Source organism: Carassius gibelio, chromosome A14, assembly GCF_023724105.1.
Source record: "Carassius gibelio isolate Cgi1373 ecotype wild population from Czech Republic chromosome A14, carGib1.2-hapl.c, whole genome shotgun sequence".
NCBI lineage: Eukaryota > Metazoa > Chordata > Actinopteri > Cypriniformes > Cyprinidae > Carassius > Carassius gibelio.
In genome coordinates, this window is record NC_068384.1 from 1,980,653 (window position 1) to 1,999,761 (window position 19,109).

Below are 19,109 nucleotides of genomic sequence, written 5' to 3' on the forward strand. Positions count from 1 at the left end.
ATGGACTCTGATCAGCAGTGTTGCTATAAAAGTTACTGATGTCATAAATTCTGCCTCTGTTAGTGGAAGCATCTCACTTTGACCTGCATACCACGTATGCCTATTACTGAATGCACATAACTGCATTGAAGTTTGAATGTAGTGCTGTTTTTTTTTCACCATCTTAAGTGACCATCTTAAGCAATTTATCATTAGGGACAATATTATGCATTTCACAACTGATTTGTTACTTTTAAACAGAATGGTAAACTGAGCAGAAAGGTTTGATTCCGTTAAATCTCATCCATCTTTATTGTTTATGCTAGAACATCATGAGTGCGTTTAAAACATGAGCTGGCAAATCTTTGTCAGCAAGTGGATATTTTGTTGCATTTACTGAATAACAAAGATGTGCAGTTACCAATTTCCATCTCACTATTACACTTTGTAACTGTTTGTACCATGTCAATATATTCAAATACAATTAATAAATAATACTGTTGAAATCCTCCTTACAGGCAACTGAGCAGATAGTTTCACTCAGGGATGAATTATGTGACATACTCTATTCCGTTTTTAAGAAGAGTTAGTTGCATGCTTGAAAAAGAAAGATCAACTTGTACTTCATTATGAAGCTCTGTGAAAATGATGAAATGGGATTTCTGTCCCACATTTCAGTAAAATACATTTGCCACTGGAATAAAAATTTAGTTGCACATCCAAAAAAAAGGTGGAAAAAAATTAATCCAAAAATGTACAATCAATTATTAATTCTAAACCATATCTGATTGTTATTCATTTAAATTAGCAAAGCATAAGGATAATGTTAAGCAGTTTTCGGCCTTTTTCTTTATTCAAAGGGGGAATTTAAAGGAGACTGACTTAATAGAAGAATCATAAAAAAATATTTTTTTGTTTTAATTTGTGTTATATACACATTTGACTTAGCAAAAGAACTGATAAAAAGGTTTAATAAATGTTAATTCTACAGAGAATTGTCTTTCCTACGTCTCACTGTAGAGTGATTATGCCTCAATAGCTATAATTGCAACCTACTTACTGTATTTGGATATCTTTTCATAATCAAATCCAAGCAGGTCAGTCTCTAGTGGTTGGATGTTACGTTACTGAATGTGATCTATGAATCTCAGTCTTTGCTTACAGGGAAATTCCTTTTATGAAAAAGTAGTGTAGAAACACAGCTCTGACAAGAATAGCACAGTGGCTGCCGGAGACATAATCAGAGGGCTAATGGGTAACGACAACACCCAGTGTGCTATTTCATTTATTATAACATACTCTGAGAAGTTTAATTTCAATGTTTCTAGGTCTACTACCACCCTACGCACCCACTTCTAAAGTGAAAGACACACTACCCAGGAAACGGTCAGTTGGTGAATCGTTGATGATGCCTTTGCCATTCAGTTTGCATTGAACGTGTAGTTGGGTGTCATACTGGACACTAGGAAAGCGCACAGCCACCAGCGGGGAAGAGTAGTTCACCTGTTTGTAGAAATGGTGGAAAATGCTATGAAATAAGTCAGGAGGAAATCTGAGATAAATGTTAAGGAGGATCACTTACATGTCTCAGTTTCCCATAATAGGGATAGTACCGCAAGTTGAAGATATTTCCCGGAAAGAACTGGACTTCTCCGAGGCCTTCAGTTGACCCTTTCTGTAAAAGCATTGGAGGAGATACTAGATACTGCAAAGACACTGTAATTATTCTGCTTAGTTATTTATAAAGTATTAAGAGGTTGTGCCAATCATTAATTGTTACCTTTACTCCACATGTAACATTTACTGGAGTGCCCTGACCAGGCAGATACCCGAGAATCTGTCACAACAGAAAACAGTCAAGTGTCTGACATGCCACTGAATTAACCATTGAGACTGACTTGATCGCTTAATATGTTTAACTCCAGGATTTGGTCATTTAGTATTTGCTTATTTTAACCACAAGATGGCACTAGAGCTCCAGAGCTTTAATTATTCACTTTTTGGAAAGATTTTGTTCAGCAAACAAAATAACATTTGTACAGTATATTACAATCTCACCCGATTCATTTTGACAAGGATGCAGGGTTTTCCCTTTGAGTAGCCGAAATCTTTGTCCTTCAGGCCGGAGCATTCACCCAGCCAGGACCTCTTAAACTGACATGCCTTGCGCTCGGCACTCTCCTCCAAGTCTTCTTGCTTGAAATACGTATTTCCTTCGCAGTTAATGTTCCGCCTATCCTGCACTCCATCGTCATAGGCTGAACACAGCCATGGCGGGAAACCGTAATAAAAGAGATGGAAGAAAGAGACAGACTGAGATAGACCATAAAATAACCAAACAATGGCTGCTGCCCAGCCTGGCCTCTACAACTTAGAGGCCAGAACAAAAAGAGGGGCCCTGGCAGCACTGAGCAGTTACACTGAGCACACAAAAGGGTTTCCCTCCTTGTCAGTATTTCTATAGACCATAGGATTTGTTAAACAGCGTGCTGGAGCGATTTTAATCTGTGCCCACTGAACATAAAATGTACCTTCCTTATTAAAGAATGTAAAACCAAACTCAGTAACCTTAGTCGCTCTCTCATCCAGGACTTACGTTTCAGATGGGCTTCCAGTGCTTTCGCATACTTCCTCCACGAGCTTCGGTCAGAGGCATTGAAAGCAATGTCAAACCCATGAGCTACATCTACATGAGGAAACATAGTCATGCCTGCCGGGGGAGAAACAACAGATTTTGAACCGCAGTGAAAAAACAGGAATAACTGTATTAAGCTCATGTACTGGAATTGTGTTTATATAATTATTAATTTGTATTTTAAATGAAAAGTGATTTACTATTCTAATTTTAAATCACCCATCCATCCCCAAAACCCTTTTTTCATAGCCTTTTAATGTTCACAAATACAATTTAGTCTAACCTGGTGGCATCACTCTGTCGTTGTAGGTGGGAGCATATGGACTAATCGACCACATCAGGCAGCACATACCACCAGCAAACATGGCCGCAAGGAAAATGTATAATGCTGAGTAAAAGAGCAGAATAAGGCCTGGGGGAAAAAAAGATAAGAAAATATTGATGAATAAAACAAGATTTAATTGAGGAAACCTCTGATTCATGTAAAAAGGTATTAGTAAAGTGAAATGCTCGCACCCCTGCAATCAGAATGGGACAGTTTTTCATATAGGATTTTCTTTCTTATATGTATGTGTCTTTCATTCAGTTGACCATTCAAATACTAAGCCTTTTCATTGGTTATTAATTATTCTTCATCAACCCTTCCATTGTGGAAGTGTTCAAGATACTAGTCAATGAAACTTAGCATATAAGACCCAGCAAAAAAAGTGTAGCCAATGTCCTTTAATTTTCAATTAAGGGTCCATTAACAGCTGATCAGATGGGACGTGCCGTCAAACTAAATGGCTTTTGCTTCACAGACAATTTCACAGGGACTAGCTGCAGCCCGTCTTGTGTCCCCCAGCTACAAAGGCCTTTCTGTTTGAGCCGGGTGAAAATTCTTTCACTCAGGAACACTGTGAACCTCCGGTTGCCATCGTGTTGACGGTCTTTTGCAGCCATACAGAGCCACAGCCAGCTCCAAGGAGTCCGATCACCCCATTCTTGCATTGTGAGGCCTCTGTACTCCCTTTCATGGGACATGCATCACAGCACTCCAGCAGCCCCTCCCCTGCGCTAAGGAAGACTACGGCTGTTTATTTAATCCACCTCCAGTACATTCCCCATCATATCATGACTATGTAAAGCATGGATCTCAATTCGGGCCATTGAGATATCCCTCTGTACCCCCAGGAAACTTTCACATTGCTGTTTAGAGCAATTGTCCCGATGGGAATTTGCTGTGTTGCTTAGCAACAAGACGTTCAGAGGCTGCGATTGGCTGCTCTGTCATCGTCGGACGTCTTCAGGAAATGCTCGCTGCCAAAAAAGTTCTGAGCTTGGACAAAAAAAAAAAAACGCTACGCTAAGTTGTGCCGTTGATCTGAGAGCATGTTGGAGGAGATCTGGAGGTCAAGGGGGCTTTGGGAAAGAAGGAGAGGAAAGCACGGTAGGGGTAAATGGAATGTGATCCCAGGCCAGCGAAGGGACTGTGACATTCGCTCTCCCACTGAGGACCATTCCCCAGGCAGTCTGTTTTTGTCAAGATGACTCTAAGCTATCTGTGCACCTATGTAAACACTAAGCTTGGACATACTCACACACACACACGCACCCACAGTGACATCGTGTACATTCACACACACTTTGTCTGAGCGAGCAGAAGCACAGTTCATCACCCCTCATCCCCACAACTCATTCCCATAACTCCACTAAAAATGGAAAATAATGAGCAAAAACGACAAGCAATAGTCTCACTTGCTTTTGCTTCTACGGCGAGACTGAACATCACTAATTAATGACTTTACAGTCCAAGTACAATTTGGATGCACTCTCTCACCCACAGACAAATGCTCTTTGTTTTGCCATTGAAACGGGTATCTTGTTGTGTACATTCAAATATAATTTTGTCTTGTTACTCACTCCAGCTCTTCCCCGAGCGGCCCATAAACTCCTTTGTCTCTGCGTTCCACAGGTAAGTCTTTAAGTCGTCGATTTTCTCATGCAGCGTCCTCTTGGGCTTTGGCTTGGGCTTCCATTTCTCAAAGTTAAGGTCATCCTGCTCCAGAGGCTGATGTTCTACCAGTCCTTCCTGTTCCACTTCCATGGCCTCAGCTAGTTCGTGTTTGTGTAGGGATCCTGCACGCTAAAGACAACATGGAAAGCTAATAAGTATGTTTCTGAATCTCAGTAGTAAGTAGTGTAAAAAAAAAAAAAAAAAAGACCACTGCAATAAGCATTAAATGGTTAAAAACTCACTTTAATGTTGATAATATTGTCTGATGGGGAAATGCTAGGAGAAGAGTTAGACAAATATTTATCTTAAAAAAAGTGAAAAGCAAGTGCATGAAAGCAATGTGAATGAAAGACGTTTCACAATCCCATTGATCTATGAGAGGCAGAAGAGGACCCACACACTCGCTGACCCATGTTGGGAGATCTAACCTCTCACAGCTGCACAAGATCTGTAGGGTCACTCTTTCAGCCAGATGTTACACACTCACACTCAATATCAAGACACGCATAAAATGTGCTTTTAAAAACTGTTATAATCTGGAAACAATAAGGATTCAGCATGTTAACATTAGTTAATGCATTAATTACCATTAACTAACAATACAATTTTTTTTTAATCTAGATTAATATTAACATCGATATAAAAACATTTCAAGTTGTAATAAGATTTACTACTGTATTGTGAATGAACATGAAATATATATATTTTTTCGTTTTACTTCATGATACCTAATGCATTAAATAATATGAATCCAATCTTACTTGTTGCCATACATTTCTGCCCAAAAAAAGTTGTACTCAGTGTTAATATCACAGATTTAACCTGCTTACATAAATACAAGTCATTTTAACAACCATATCAGGTAGAAACAGCTCATTAAGATACCAGAGGGATTTTCAAATGCCTCGTGTGATACAGCTTTACTGTACCAGTAATGAATTGTTAAAAATTATACAAGAAGTTTGACTTACAGTTGGGTAATACCACGTTTATCTGCGTTCTGTTATATTGTTGACTATATATTTCACCGAGCACTTAATCCAGCCAGGTATGGTCATTACAATGCCCTGATCACAAGTAACCACATAAGTCTGGTGCATTATGGTTATGGTCACTTGCCAGCTTTGAAACTTTGTCTTCCATGAGCAGTTCCTCCGCCCCTCCCTCGGTAGAGTCGCGCTCCATGATCTCTCACTGAAGAATAAAGGTACTTGTTAAACCAATCACATATGCGAGAGGTCCAGGCGATTTACTGCGAGGTTTCAATCCAGAAATAAAATCTGCAGCAGTCCAAGAAAGTCAAATACTGTGTGAAACAATTGGTCAGACTTTTTTCGTAAAAAAAAAAAAAGACAAGAGAATTAAAAAAATATAAATAATAAAAAAGACGAGAATGTTTCGATGTCTTCTGTGTAAAAAAAAAAAAAAAATGGGGGGAAGCCCTTAGGGGGGTAAAAAAACCCGTTAATTTTAAAAGTGCCCCCAAAATAAAGTCTTGATAAATGCACTGAGGCGATTTCTTCAGGTTCACTCGCTGGCTGCACAAACGTTAATTCTGCTCAAGAATTGTTCTTGAATTTCATTGAGATTTTATCTTACAACGGATGTTGGGTGCAGAGGAGCTTCTTCTCGCTAGGAGTCGAGCCTCATACTAGTGAATGGAGTTGAGCTGGAGAGGGAAAAGTGGGGGTGGGATGGAAGTGGAGTTTTTTGGCAACAGCTTCGTTTAGTGTTGTGCGGAATTCTGCACACGCACACCAATAGTCTCATTGTCTGCTTAAACAAGCTCTAATCATAGACCCACATCATTATGAGTTTCTGTTCTGATCTACATTTGCCGTTGTCATGCAATCACTAAGTCGGCCACCACATTAGAACAGTGAGGGTTAGTGTGCAGGAGCCTTCACTAAACAATCCCATTGACTCGCTGGGCTGAACTGAAGAGAGTATTCACGCGCATTACATAAAGCATTAAAAACACGAACGCAAAATTGTGAAACGTGTGCCAGCTTTGGTCTGCGCTGGCGTCAAAAGCGTAATAAATTGGGAAAGTTGTAATCAAGCTTCATATTTGTACACAGGTCACGTTGAGCTCCGTGAAGCCGCTGATTTTTTTAAACCTGAAAAGAACTCGCGTCATGGAAAATTCGGTCTTGTCTGGTTCTTTCTGCTTTCTTTGGTAGAGAGCAGGTCATTCAAAGAAAGACCATCAAGGAGGGAAACGAGCAAATGCAATCTTTTACTTTGTGACAAAACTAGGCTGGAGGAATTGAGATCAATATATTTAATGTAGTGTTTTATCCTTAATTTTGTACACAAGCAAACACTTAAGTAGTAGTGAATGCTTGCTTTTGTAAAAATGAAAAGCGATGTAGGAATCCATTCAAATACATTTAATACACTTGCCTACGAAATAGGCCTATTTTACGTCTCAGTGGGTAGCAGCAATTAGCCAGGAGAACGTGTATACCCATGTATGGCTTTTAACTGATGACATTTTAAACTCTGCATCACATCAGATATAATTTTTATGCATGTGTGTGTGTGTGTGTGTGTGTGTCTGTGAGAGAGAGAGAGAGAGAGAGAGAGAGAGAGCGATATAAACAATGGCTGCGCTATAGGCCTACTGTTTTAAAATGAGTCTGGTGTAGCCTATGTCAACTATATTTCAAGTTGCACGATTAAAAAATAAATTAAACAAAATGCAAATAGAAAAAATGGCGGGGTGGGGGTATTATTCAGAATTTATCAGTAACTATCGATTTTTTTTTCCCCTAACTTTTTGTGTCTCTTAACTACCTGATGGTGGCGCACTTTCATTACTTTGATATTGCTTTTAGTTCTGAGACTTTCAAATAGCCATTTTCGTAGGGAGGGCTAGAAAGCAACTGCATTATTCTCAGGATATGCAATTGTTGTATATGTAATTATTTATGTGTGTAATGTAACTAATTTGAAGCGAGGTTGTGAATGTAGAATTATGTAGACATTTACTATGCAGCCCAGCAACACAATAACTTGTTTTTAGTCGGTCTTTTGGAATTCTAGTTCTAAAGAGCATTAGTTTTTATAAACTGAATCATACTTGGAAGGAAGCATGAAATTACAAACACCCTTAAGTAATAAACAACAATTTGTGCTCACACATGACTTCACTTTAAAGTTTAAAACGTGTTACATGCATTCAGGGACAACAACGTTATGACGCTAAGAACCTCTGAATCTATTTTTGCACAGATTGTTTTCATAGACTGTGTGAAACAGGTAGCCTCTGAAACGGACTGTTTGAAATGACTCTCTCTCTTCCGATCACGACTTCTCCTGACCCAAGCGAGTGGTTCTGATTTGCGCATGCGCAGTGCTGTACTCCGTGCGGCGTTCTGCTGAAGGGATGAGGGCAACGGATTCATGAACAACAGACTCGGATGCTGATGAGAGAAGCTCAGCTACACGGGGGACGAATGGTGTCAGAGAATGCCACGGCAGGAAAGGAGTTTCAATTCATTAACTCCGGGGAAAGGCATCTTTGTCTTAGTGACTAGGTTCTTTGTTTTTGATTTGAAGTCATAACTGCAGCTAATGCTGCATAACCTGACGTTACTATGCCAGCGGGGCTGAATGCGCAAGGCAGCGGTATACCAGTCTCAGATGCGATGGGTAAGTACAAGGTCAACGGCATTCACGGCGCCCGCAGACCATTATGCTCACACGGAGGACAATTTACGCCTGTATTTATATTTAAACGCGATTAGCAACGTTTATTCATTGTAATTTTTAGAATATAGTAGCACGAGAGCGAATAATAAGCGTTCCGTAACCTACATTCTTGCATGTCTCAACGAATGTCGATGTAACACCGATTGATATTGTTAATAAAAAATACACAACCATAAGTGACATTTTTATTGCATAGTCAAAATATGTTTTGTTTAGTGATGGAAACCCTTCACCTACATTTATCTGGGTTTTTTTGGGATGTGGCCATGCCTTTTTAGCTGTAGATAGGCCACTATAATACACATACGAGAGCTCAAATACACTGGTTGTTTTGCTTTGCTTTACCCAAAAACGAACGTGCCTAAAATGAAAGCACGAGTAACCAAATGCTGCCTGAAGGAAGGGCGTGTTGTGCCATGACATCTTCCTACTCCACTGTCTTATCCAGGATCATTTAAGAGGAGGAAAAGGAAGTCCATCATAGTAACAGTGATGCTCCTTATCGTCTCCATACTCATCCTGGTCTTTGGTCTGGCCGCTACTACCAGGACGCAGAACATCACTGTCGGTGGATACTATCCAGGAGTCATTGTAAGTATGCTACTAATGTTCATAGTCGTTCGTAGAACAGACTGCGAACTATCCTCTTTGTCTAAAAGTGGGTTTGTGATGTAAAGTACTGCGGGGAAGGAAAGGCCCGTCTCACATTTAATTATTTTCTGCTTGGCCCACCGATATGGTGACCAGTGGTCATTACCTTATTACTGTAAGGAACTGAGTGAACTCATCAATTCTTTATTCAGCAGCAAGTATCATTTTGTTCAACACTCTAGGAGAAACATACAAGCTTAAGTAACAGTCCTGAAGGTTTTGTACAAGTAACAGGTGTTTTCCAAGTATTCTTAGAGGATCGACTGTTTTGAAATACGTGGGGCCAGATTTCATCTATATGTTGACCACACCATAAAATAAACTATACTGCTTGGAGAAAGACAAAGGTTTTGTGGGAATGAGAGATTGTATGTTGGATATTAATACTAGTTTTAAAACTTTCAGCTCGGCTTCGGGTCCTTTCTGGGAATCATTGGCGCCCATTTGATAGAGAATAAGAGGCAGATGGTAAGGGTCTTTTATTACACTGCTCATATCGGATTCTGTGTTTGTGCATTCCATCATCCAATAGACACCAAAATACAAACCAAATTCTAATCCAATTCTAACCAAAACACTTGCACACACAAAAACATTTTTGAGAATCAACTGCCTGTTTTTAGTTGTGTCATAATGGCAGAGATGGCTCACAGGTTTGAGCTCGAATGGCAGGGCATGTTGCAGCCCCTGTGGTGAGATGCACCCAGAAATAGCTCAGTGTAAGGGGACCGGGATGGATGTCCAGACAGGAATTTTCAGAAGCCATTTCAATGCAGAGGGAATAGGAGGTGCCACAATCCAAATAAGAATGCATGAGGATGGCATAGCTGGAACAGTTACTGCTGGGAGAGAGTAGCATACACGCTCCACCCTTGGAGACGAAGTGGTTAGAGCATGTAGAGTGGTGTCTGGTAGTCTGAGCTACCTGGAAATAAGTATTGGTTATTTTTTTAATAATGTAAAAAAAGGAACAAAGTGTTGTGATGCTTTTGCACTATTTCTAGGTCCGTAATCAAATAAGCAAATTTGTAGAATTGAGCATGTCCAATCCTTTCGTACAGATGGTCAGATGTTCTTGTTTCCAGTGAAGCACAAGATGCTCTTTGGATAATTTACAAATCATGCTGGAAGACATGATCATCAGGTTACACTTAGTTCATGCAGCTTCAACGCTGCTGTCATTATGGCAATATAGAGACTAAATATTAATAAAAAAATGTAAAATCCTTTTTACTAATTGTTACATCAATGACATAAGTTGTATACAGTAAAAATAAATAATATAAATATTATATATAATAATATACTTATAATGATTTATAAGATAAATCTAAATAAAATATACATATACATTTATTTTAATATATTCAATAATATAAAAATAATTGAATTATTATTACAGTATTTAAATATTATATACACTAGCATTCAGAAGAATTTGTAATATGTTTTTGAAATATGTATTTTATGCTCTCCAAGGACGCATTTATTTGATCAAAAATACAGTAATATTGTGAAATATCATAAAAGTTTTCAGAATCATTGATCCAGTGTTTAGCCTCACATAATCGTTCAGAAATAATTCTAATATGCTGTTTTGTTGCTTAAAAACCTTTTGTATTATTATTATCAATGTTGAAAGCTGTTAAAAGTTAACTGTGATTCCTTTTGTAAACATTATAAATGTCTTTACTATTATTTTTGATCAATCAAATGCATCCTTGCTGAATAACAAACATTTGAACAGTACGGTATTAATATTATATTGTATTATATAAAATAAAAATATTAAAATACATAAGATAGCATTTTTTATTAAATTAGAAAAATCCAAAACAGAAGCATTTCCACTGGTCTTTTTTTTAGGAGAGAATTGCTTATTTTGAGATATGGATTGATTTAGATTAGATATGTCAAGAACAACACTCAAAATGATATTATTTATTAATCAGATTCGAGCAGTTAAATGTTTTCCATTTTCTCTATCAAACAGTGCCACTAGACATGCCTCGGCAAAGTGCTTTTGATTGCAGAGAGAATGGAGTGACTGTTGTGGTTGTGAAATGGCAGGGAAATCATCAAAGTAATGTGGCAATAAGGCAGAATCCATTCAGTCCAGATTATCTCCATTTCCCATAATAGACACATCTACAAGATCTTAGACAAACCACTTCAACATAAAGTCTCTATAGGAATCATACATAGTAGTAGTGCCCAGGTGTGAATGCACGTGCATAGAGCTACTACAGCAGGTGAATATGCTGACATTGCTGTTCTGCTTACAGCTGGTGGCCTCCATTGTCTTCATCAGCTTCGGTGTGGTGGCAGCCTTCTGTTGTGCTATAGTAGATGGTATTTTTGCTGCAAGACATATAGTAAGTGCTTCCACACCATGTTATTGAAAAAGCATTTCCTCAGAAAATCATTTCAGTTAAAGCTCTGTCATTGCATACTGCTGTTGTTGTTTCAAAGGACCTCAGACCACTATATGCTGGCCGATGTGTATATTACTCCAGCAGGACCGCGTTTGATTCAGATGTGAGTCGTCAGCCTGAGAGAAGCGCTCTTGCCTCTGAATTTTACGTTTTTTTGTTAATAGTATATTAGGATACATTAGGAAAACACATGTGTCTTTCAGGTCCACTGTCAAACTGCATCTCGGGTCTCCTGTAACCTGCGCGTGAAGAGCAACACCTGCTACTGCTGTGACCTTTACAACTGTGGCAAGTATGTGTGTGAGCGAGTCCCATTCGGATACATCCCTCCTAGGATACCCTCTGCAAACAGGCAATCTGAGAGAGAAAAAAACAACAACTATGCTATCTTTGTTTTACCCTGGTTAAGTTCTGGTTTATATTTGCCTGTATGCTGTGTGCTTCTATCCCTGAAATTCAGCTCTGTTCGAAAGAACGTTTGTGTTTATTTATGTTTCAGAGAGCATCCTCTTATGGGACTACAGAATAAAGATGTTTTGAAAAAATTTAGGAAATCCTCCATGATTTGGAAGTAGGTCTTTTCACTTTGAGACTCTCAGTGACATTGACAGCCCATTATTTGTTGTTGTTAAAAATCTTGAGTGTGGCTGTGTACAGTCGCTGTACTTTACGTACAGTTACTTTACTCATGAAGTGAAAGGAACTAGGATTCCTGTTTCACAGGTGAGGAGTGACAGTAGTGATTTAGGTTAAAAGTAAAGAGTCTTTGATGACAGTGAGCTTAAATAAGGAGACTGGATATATTTATCCATTTCATGCTCGTCTTAAGAGTGATGTGCACTGGTATGCAGATGGTTTTGGTCTTTTCTTTTGCATGAATCACTGGTCTGGTCACGCTTTACCTCTTTTGTTGCTCTGCCTGTCACCTACATGTCTATTTCTTTTTATGATTCTCTTGAGATAATACATTTCTCTCCTCATGATCATAGTCGAGTGGAACTGCGAGGAGGGTACCATGAGTACACAGAGGTGCGGAGCTGCCAGGACGTTGTGCATCTTTACCACCTGCTGTGGTCTGCTACTATCCTCAACATCGTTGCTCTGTTTCTGGGCATCATCACCGCCGCGGTGCTGGGGGGCTTCAAGGACATGGTGAGATTGAAATGCAGTGCAAACAACTTATACAGATGCATTTTGAATGATTTCTAAGAACCTGGATCTTTTTATTAAGATGCCTTCAGCAGCACCAGATTCCTGCGAGCCAGAACCGCTCCCTATTCCTCCGCCCCAAGAGACTCCTCGACCCACAACATCTAACAACGCTTTTTACAACACTGCCCCCTGCTTACCTCCATACACTGCCTATGACCTCCAGGTAATCACATTCACTTTGAGCTGTCAACCCACCAATGCTTTAGTGGGCATTTATAAGTCACTCTGATACAGACTTTTTCTACAATGCTTGTTCGATGAGATAAAAATACAAACTGTATAATACAATAAAATATAATACAGCACCACATACATAGATTTTTTTTTTGTAGTATATTTAATAATATATGAAATATATGAAATGTAGATATAAAATTATTATTACTATATAATATATTGTTTATATTGTATATTTCTATCTTTTATGTTTTAAATACACATGCCAATTGACATTAGCTTAATGCAATCAATTATTTAAAAAAAGTATATGCAAATAAGCAGTAAGCACAAAAAGATTTTCAATTATTGTTAACTTAGTTCAAACCATTATTTTTCAAAATGTATTCAAAAAAACAATAAGCACAAAAAGATCATTCCCCTGGTATAAAAAAAATATAAATAATTTATTATCATTGGTATCTTATTATAGTTTTTGTTAATATTTTTAAATTATATTTTATTTTTTTGTTTTTACTTTGATTTTAGAGTATTCATATTTCTTTGCCTTTTAAATAGTTTTTGTTTAAAAAAATATATCTCTATGTTTATTTCTTAGTTTCACTTTTTTTATTTTTATTTTTTATTTCAGTAACCAAACATAAACTAAGAGAAAATGACAAATGTTGCCTTGTAAGTTTAACACTTAAGCTTTTTTATTTCAAATAATAGTTTTTTAAGGTTTTAGTTCAAATAATAACCCTGATTTAGAGCTTTAGCTTTAAATGTTTTGATGGTGTATTATATGTGTGGTAATGTCTTTACAGGGTGCCAGCATGTTTCCTGACTCTTCAGGCCTGTCTGATGACTCCCAGTCTGGAGCCAGTCTCATGTGGCCAAACATGGTCCCACCACGTTATTCTCCTCCTTATTACCCACCCGATGAGAAGCCCCCGCCATACAGCCCCTAAAGAACCAGTCTGAAGAAGACATTTTCCTGTCAAGAGAGAATTGGCTTTTGGCATTTTTGTACATTAGTGTACCACATCAGTGAACAATTGTCGTTCTGAATGAACAACCTTTGCAGAGGAGAGACTACAGCATTACCCACAGTCATTGATCACCATTCAGCAGATGTAATATGCAAAATCAAGCCTCGACAGGATTCTCTCAAGTCAAACCCGATGTGTAAAATATTCACATTATGTCACCTCAATCCAAGATGACTATCCCTAATAACAACTAACCTGACTGTGAGATCAAGACTGGTCACAGAAAAGCCTTAAAATGTGTGTCCGCTTCCAGTTCAGCTCCAACTGGCTCGCATCCTCTTCCTGTTACAGGTCTCCCACTTGAGATTCCTCTGCATAAATCCTCTGTATAATGTGAACTTCTTCCTTCCAAAGTCGCCTCTGCTCTCTCTGCATGAGGATGAGTCTCTTATCTAGCAATTGATTTGCACTTCATTGTCTTCAGATTTTACTGTATCCACACGGTTCTTGATAATTACTTGAGTTCTTTTTAACTGTTTCGGGCAGCTAGATTGCAAAGAACTGTACATATATTTAGGCTGATTCTTACTTTTTGTGCTTCGTTAGGATCTACGATCTAACCTGTAATATTAGATGTTTCTTCTGCATTATGTCAAGCACACAATCAAGTCACAAATTTGAAGAATCTTTTGTGGCAAAAATATCCTTTGCTTGATTTATGCAAAGTATAAGCTCGTACATAGTGGCATGAAGAATGAGAGGACTTTAAAAACATATAGACCTCACATTCGTATGCCGTTCAGTTGCCGTTGTTTCTGTCTAAACATGACAGTACTTAAAGAATGTAAAAAGGAGGCTTAGCTTTACAAGTAACCATTGTATAAACTTACACAAGTTTAAACACTTAATTGTTCACTAGGTAATAACAAGGATGTCCCTCCACATTGCAAATATGATATCTGTGTGTGTGTGCAATGCTCTATATGTTGTACATATACTGAACAATCAAACTGCCTTTTCATTAGTCTTAAGACTTACAGTGTTCTCCTTTCGTCTGCTTGCGTGCTTACTGTGAATGTCAAGTCTATAAGCTGTACTTCAGAACATTGTCCTTTACTGATGTGAGTAGAGATATTAATACGATGATTTTATTACTTCCTGGTTGACATTTGTTTGCAACTGGTGGTTGTATAACGGTCACATGCTATAAAGAAAACTTGTAAATTGGATCTTTGCCTCGATTGTTCATTTTTGGCCTCATTCATGTCACATGAAAGCATTTGTTTACATTTGACGTTTAAATCTTGAAATGGAAGACTGAAAGTTAGAGATGTATAGCTGGAAGATATTTTTTTGCTTCATTATCACACATGCATTTCTAAATATGTTCACTTGTATTTGACCATTGAATCCATCTTATCCCTCATCATGTGGAACCTTATAGATGACATTCATGTATCAGTGCATTATAATACGTTGATTGACAAGATCCACTAGAGTCAGGGATGTTTCATATTGACTGATGGTTATCATAATGATAAAAACAAACCACTTGGAAATGAAATAAATACATGTGTTTCTTCAAAATTTTATTTATATCACACTAAGACCTAATAATAAATAGGTTCCATATGAGAAGAAACTGTCTTCAGTACTATCATGTACATGGTTATGGTGTTAAAGCACTAGTTCTAACTGAAGGAATCTCAGCGTATTCACAGATTCTTCTCACGGCCCACAAAGCTAAAATAATTGATAAATCTATGCTGAAAAAATAATTTTAAGAAACAATATATGTACAAAATATTCAACCGTAAAGGAGAGGTCCTCTGTATTACCAACATGATCCTTTGATTACCCTGACAATTCAGTATCTTGTTTCTCTGGACATGAGCGGAGGAGGGAGGAATATTTCTCTTCAGGTCTCAGTTACTGTCTGGGACACTATATCAGGATATATGGCCAGCATATAAATAAACAACCTCAAAACATAATTACTGGACAGATGATATAAAAAAACTATAAATACAAACATTCCCCAACTTTTTCTTACCACAGGATTGAAACCTGCCATTAACACTGAACTATCTAGCGCCAAACGATCATTAATAACTACGCTAAGAAGCTGACAAGAACATTAAAACAATGTTAGCGTTTCAAATATGTGTGCTGTATGCGGTCTCCGAAGTTACATTAGATTTTTGATAGGATTTATGTAAAAAGGATTTATCAAAGTTACAGAATTGTATAAAATAACTGTAACAAACTGCAACAGCCTGTACTTGATCCCTCTAATTACATCCGACAGGGTTGTAATGTCTGGAACATAAACCGGAATAGAAAATCTTAAGGATCAGCTCTACACAGGTTGAATGTAGCTCTACATAAAATATGTATTGTCTACTTAGTAATATTATGTGACGAAGCATTATTAGAATTTAGTAACTGGACTGTGAGACTCAACTGTAAACCAACACTAATACATTTCCTAAATATACATTAAAGCACCTTGAAAAAACTTTCATGAGTCGATGGATACTTTGATTTTTCAATCAAATGGTCCAGAGAACCACGACCACCTGCACCTAAAATTAAAAGACAAATGAACAAGGCACCTGAGCCAGAGCAGTGCACAAGCATGCTCAATACGTCTCTGGTATAACAAACTCAAATTCATTCCTGGTTTCGGCATTTATTTGGTCGATAGGCCGTGGAGGTGGATCCAGTCGAACGTGAGTCGCCGCTCTGTTTTGTGCTTCAGATTCTACAAAGATGTCGTCCCAGGACATTGCTTTACTTTGGCTAGCTGGAAGTGACTGGTTTGTAAAGTGCTCTTTGTCTGGGTCTACATGTTGGACAGTCCCATCTTCAGCGATGACCGGAATCTCCCCAGGCTCTTCGGACACAAAGGAATATGGTTTGAACTGCAAAGTTTTGCAAGGCAGCAGCCTATACAAGTTGTTGCATGAATCATCTTTCTCTTTCCTTCCCGACGGGTCCTGGTTGTGCATTTGCTTACAGTGGGTGGACAAAATCTGATAATTGAGAAACGTTTCACTGCACAGTAAACACTGGTAGCGTCTTTCGCCTGTGTGTGTGATTTCATGTTTGGTTCTGTACTCGGCCAGGGCGAAAACCTTGCTGCAGTAATGGCACGGGTACTTCCGTTCCCACGAGTGAGTGTTAAAGTGCCGCCTGAGGCTCGTCAGACACACATAGGGACGCTTGCACACGATGCACACGTAAAAGGTCTTTCCATCCATGATAAGTTCATAGTGATCCTCCTGATCCAGCTTGAATTTTTTCTTTCCTCGAGGTGAGTGACTGGTCACACTGGGAACACTGTGTGGGGTTTGCGATTTCCTACCAGGAGCCAAACCCTCCACGGTATCCTCTTTTACTGGAACAATGTCGTAGGTGTCTTCACCGATGTTTGCATACACTTTACAACCAGGCGATAGCGAATCGATTTCCGAGGCTTTGTCTAATGTTATCGTCTTTTTCCCCAATACTGTCATAGCCATGTTTATTGCTGGTACTGGACCGTTATTGGTGCTATACACCGGCCTTACATCCGACAGTCTGATTTTTCCAGGATGATCGGGCGAGTGCTCTAGATGGACCTTTTTCTTTTGGACTCCGAGTACTTCGTTGTTGTCTAGAGGCAGCGAAGTGCTGTGAGGATCTGAAGGAAGGCTGTTCACGCCAGCTGGGGTGGTGGGTTCACTGTTTGAGCTAAATCTTACTGGAGATGTGAGAACACTGCTACTGGCTTCTGAGAGGAGAACAACATCTGGCTGGGGCTCAAGGTTATTTTGGAGTGATGTATCTCTTTCAGAAGAAAGCTTGTTGTTTTTCTCTTGACCTGTTGAATCTTTAAAGGCAATTCCTTCCTCGCATGTGACTTTTTGTTTTTTTGCCTCTGGTCCACCTTCTTTGTCATTAACATCTGATATCTTGGTCTTCTGAGCTTGAGGGGCCTCTGTTCTTGAGACGAAAAGAACATCATCGCTGTCCGAGTCCACTTCCTGTATACTTTCTGTATTACCACAAGCCATGTTGAATTCTTCAGCAGACAGTGAGAACGTCTCAGTAATGATTGGCATATTTTCACCTCGGATCTCATTCTTCTCAGAGGAACTGATGGTGTTGTTGTCACTTTCTTTGGACAGGCCAGGTAAACCCTTGACTTGTGCGAGCGGCACTGCTAAATTGGCTAGGAACGTCACGCCCAAAGCCTGACTGGCGCTGATGAGATCCTCAAGTCTGTCAGATCGAACTCTGTAGATTTTAGAAGTGTAAATGTAATTCAAGATCATATCAAATATGTCTGCCTTGATGAAGTTTAGCTCTACAACTTGTCCAGCAACTGAGAAAAGTTGACGGAAATAGGTACTCGAGGCAGACAGCACACATTTGTGTGCCTTGAACTTGCGGTCTTGCACAATTATGGTGACATCACAGAATAAACCGCTGTGTCGCTCATCATTGATGGACCTCAACAGTGATGCTGGGTACTGAGTGTCTGCTGCAGATATTAGCTTTAGTTTCGACATGCCTGAGAGGAAAGAGGTATAATAAAGTTTAATACACTTTAAAAGTTTGGAAATATTAATGAAATCTATTAAAAAACGCCTTCAGATGTTATTAACACAACTGTATGTAAAGCTTCCTACACTGTGCATTCATTTCTGCAAGATATACTCTCACAAACAATGACAAATCATATTTCCATGCGATTTTTTTCTCTCTTTTTTATGTTGATCTAACCATAAATAAAACTACAAGTTTATTGTTTCTAAATTAAAAGCAACGAAATGTGGATATGCACGAGAATCGCAGCCAGGCTAGCTGGCTAATCGCACAGCAACAAAAGACAAGCATTAAAACATATGCGTCTCGGAAAGTGACATAAAACTAAAGCCTTTTGACTAGTTTGACGTGATCACACGGAATACTATTTGTGCCAGGCCACAGCTTTTTGATGTTAGCACTCAGAACCGGTAGGACTCCGGTGTGCAGCGGTCAGCGTGAAAACAAAAACAAATGGCTCAATTCAACTCTCCTTCCTGGTTTGGCGGCGGCGCGCGGCCTATCTTGACTTGTACGATGTACAGCAACGCGTATGTGGTTAAAAAAGATTAATTAAAGTTTCAATCTCCCACAATTCTGGAAATGAATTTCCAAAATCCTATACCTGCACAACGACCCGTTAGAATCCACGATTCCCTTTGGTGAAAAACAATAATGACAGCGATAACGTGAGTCGGTTGCCGTGGAGCTCGAGTTCCTTGTCTGAGAGGAAGAGTCTCTCCTCCAGCAGCAGACCGACACGA

At 38.8% G+C, this 19,109-nt stretch overlaps 3 protein-coding genes across 8 annotated transcripts; 1 reads left to right on the forward strand and 2 right to left on the reverse strand.

The window, feature by feature from the left end:
• Window positions 1-262: 262 nt before the first annotated feature.
• On the reverse strand, window positions 263-6,253 carry LOC128027206 (protein ATP1B4-like). 4 transcript variants are annotated; one of them, XM_052614563.1, is made up of 9 exons: window positions 5,730-6,253; window positions 4,853-4,886; window positions 4,517-4,739; window positions 2,898-3,026; window positions 2,576-2,689; window positions 2,038-2,237; window positions 1,760-1,816; window positions 1,562-1,654; window positions 263-1,482 (listed from the first exon to the last, which is right to left on the reverse strand). In XM_052614563.1, the coding sequence occupies exons 3-9, from the start codon at window positions 4,698-4,700 to the stop codon at window positions 1,321-1,323; spliced, it is 939 nt and encodes a 312-aa protein (XP_052470523.1). In that variant the 5' UTR covers window positions 4,701-4,739; window positions 4,853-4,886; window positions 5,730-6,253; the 3' UTR covers window positions 263-1,320. The 4 variants fall into 4 exon arrangements, with proteins under 4 accessions (XP_052470523.1, XP_052470521.1, XP_052470520.1 ...); XM_052614561.1 differs by lacking the exon at window positions 5,730-6,253 and adding an exon at window positions 5,582-5,715; XM_052614560.1 differs by lacking the exon at window positions 4,853-4,886.
• Window positions 6,254-7,976: 1,723 nt separating this feature from the next.
• LOC128027210 (transmembrane protein 255A-like) lies at window positions 7,977-15,002 on the forward strand. 3 transcript variants are annotated; one of them, XM_052614568.1, is made up of 10 exons: window positions 7,977-8,267; window positions 8,776-8,918; window positions 9,384-9,446; window positions 11,264-11,353; window positions 11,451-11,516; window positions 11,617-11,705; window positions 11,913-11,984; window positions 12,403-12,565; window positions 12,645-12,788; window positions 13,609-15,002. In XM_052614568.1, exons 1-10 carry the CDS (start codon window positions 8,213-8,215, stop codon window positions 13,750-13,752), a joined length of 1,029 nt encoding a protein of 342 aa, XP_052470528.1. In that variant the 5' UTR covers window positions 7,977-8,212; the 3' UTR covers window positions 13,753-15,002. The 3 variants fall into 3 exon arrangements, with proteins under 3 accessions (XP_052470528.1, XP_052470527.1, XP_052470529.1); XM_052614567.1 differs by having other exon boundaries at window positions 11,617-11,984; XM_052614569.1 differs by lacking the exon at window positions 11,913-11,984.
• Window positions 15,003-15,347: 345 nt separating this feature from the next.
• Window positions 15,348-19,109, reverse strand: LOC128027208 (transcriptional regulator Kaiso). The gene is made up of 2 exons (XM_052614566.1): window positions 18,971-19,109; window positions 15,348-18,331 (listed from the first exon to the last, which is right to left on the reverse strand). Exon 2 carries the CDS (start codon window positions 18,327-18,329, stop codon window positions 16,416-16,418), a length of 1,914 nt encoding a protein of 637 aa, XP_052470526.1. The 5' UTR covers window positions 18,330-18,331; window positions 18,971-19,109; the 3' UTR covers window positions 15,348-16,415.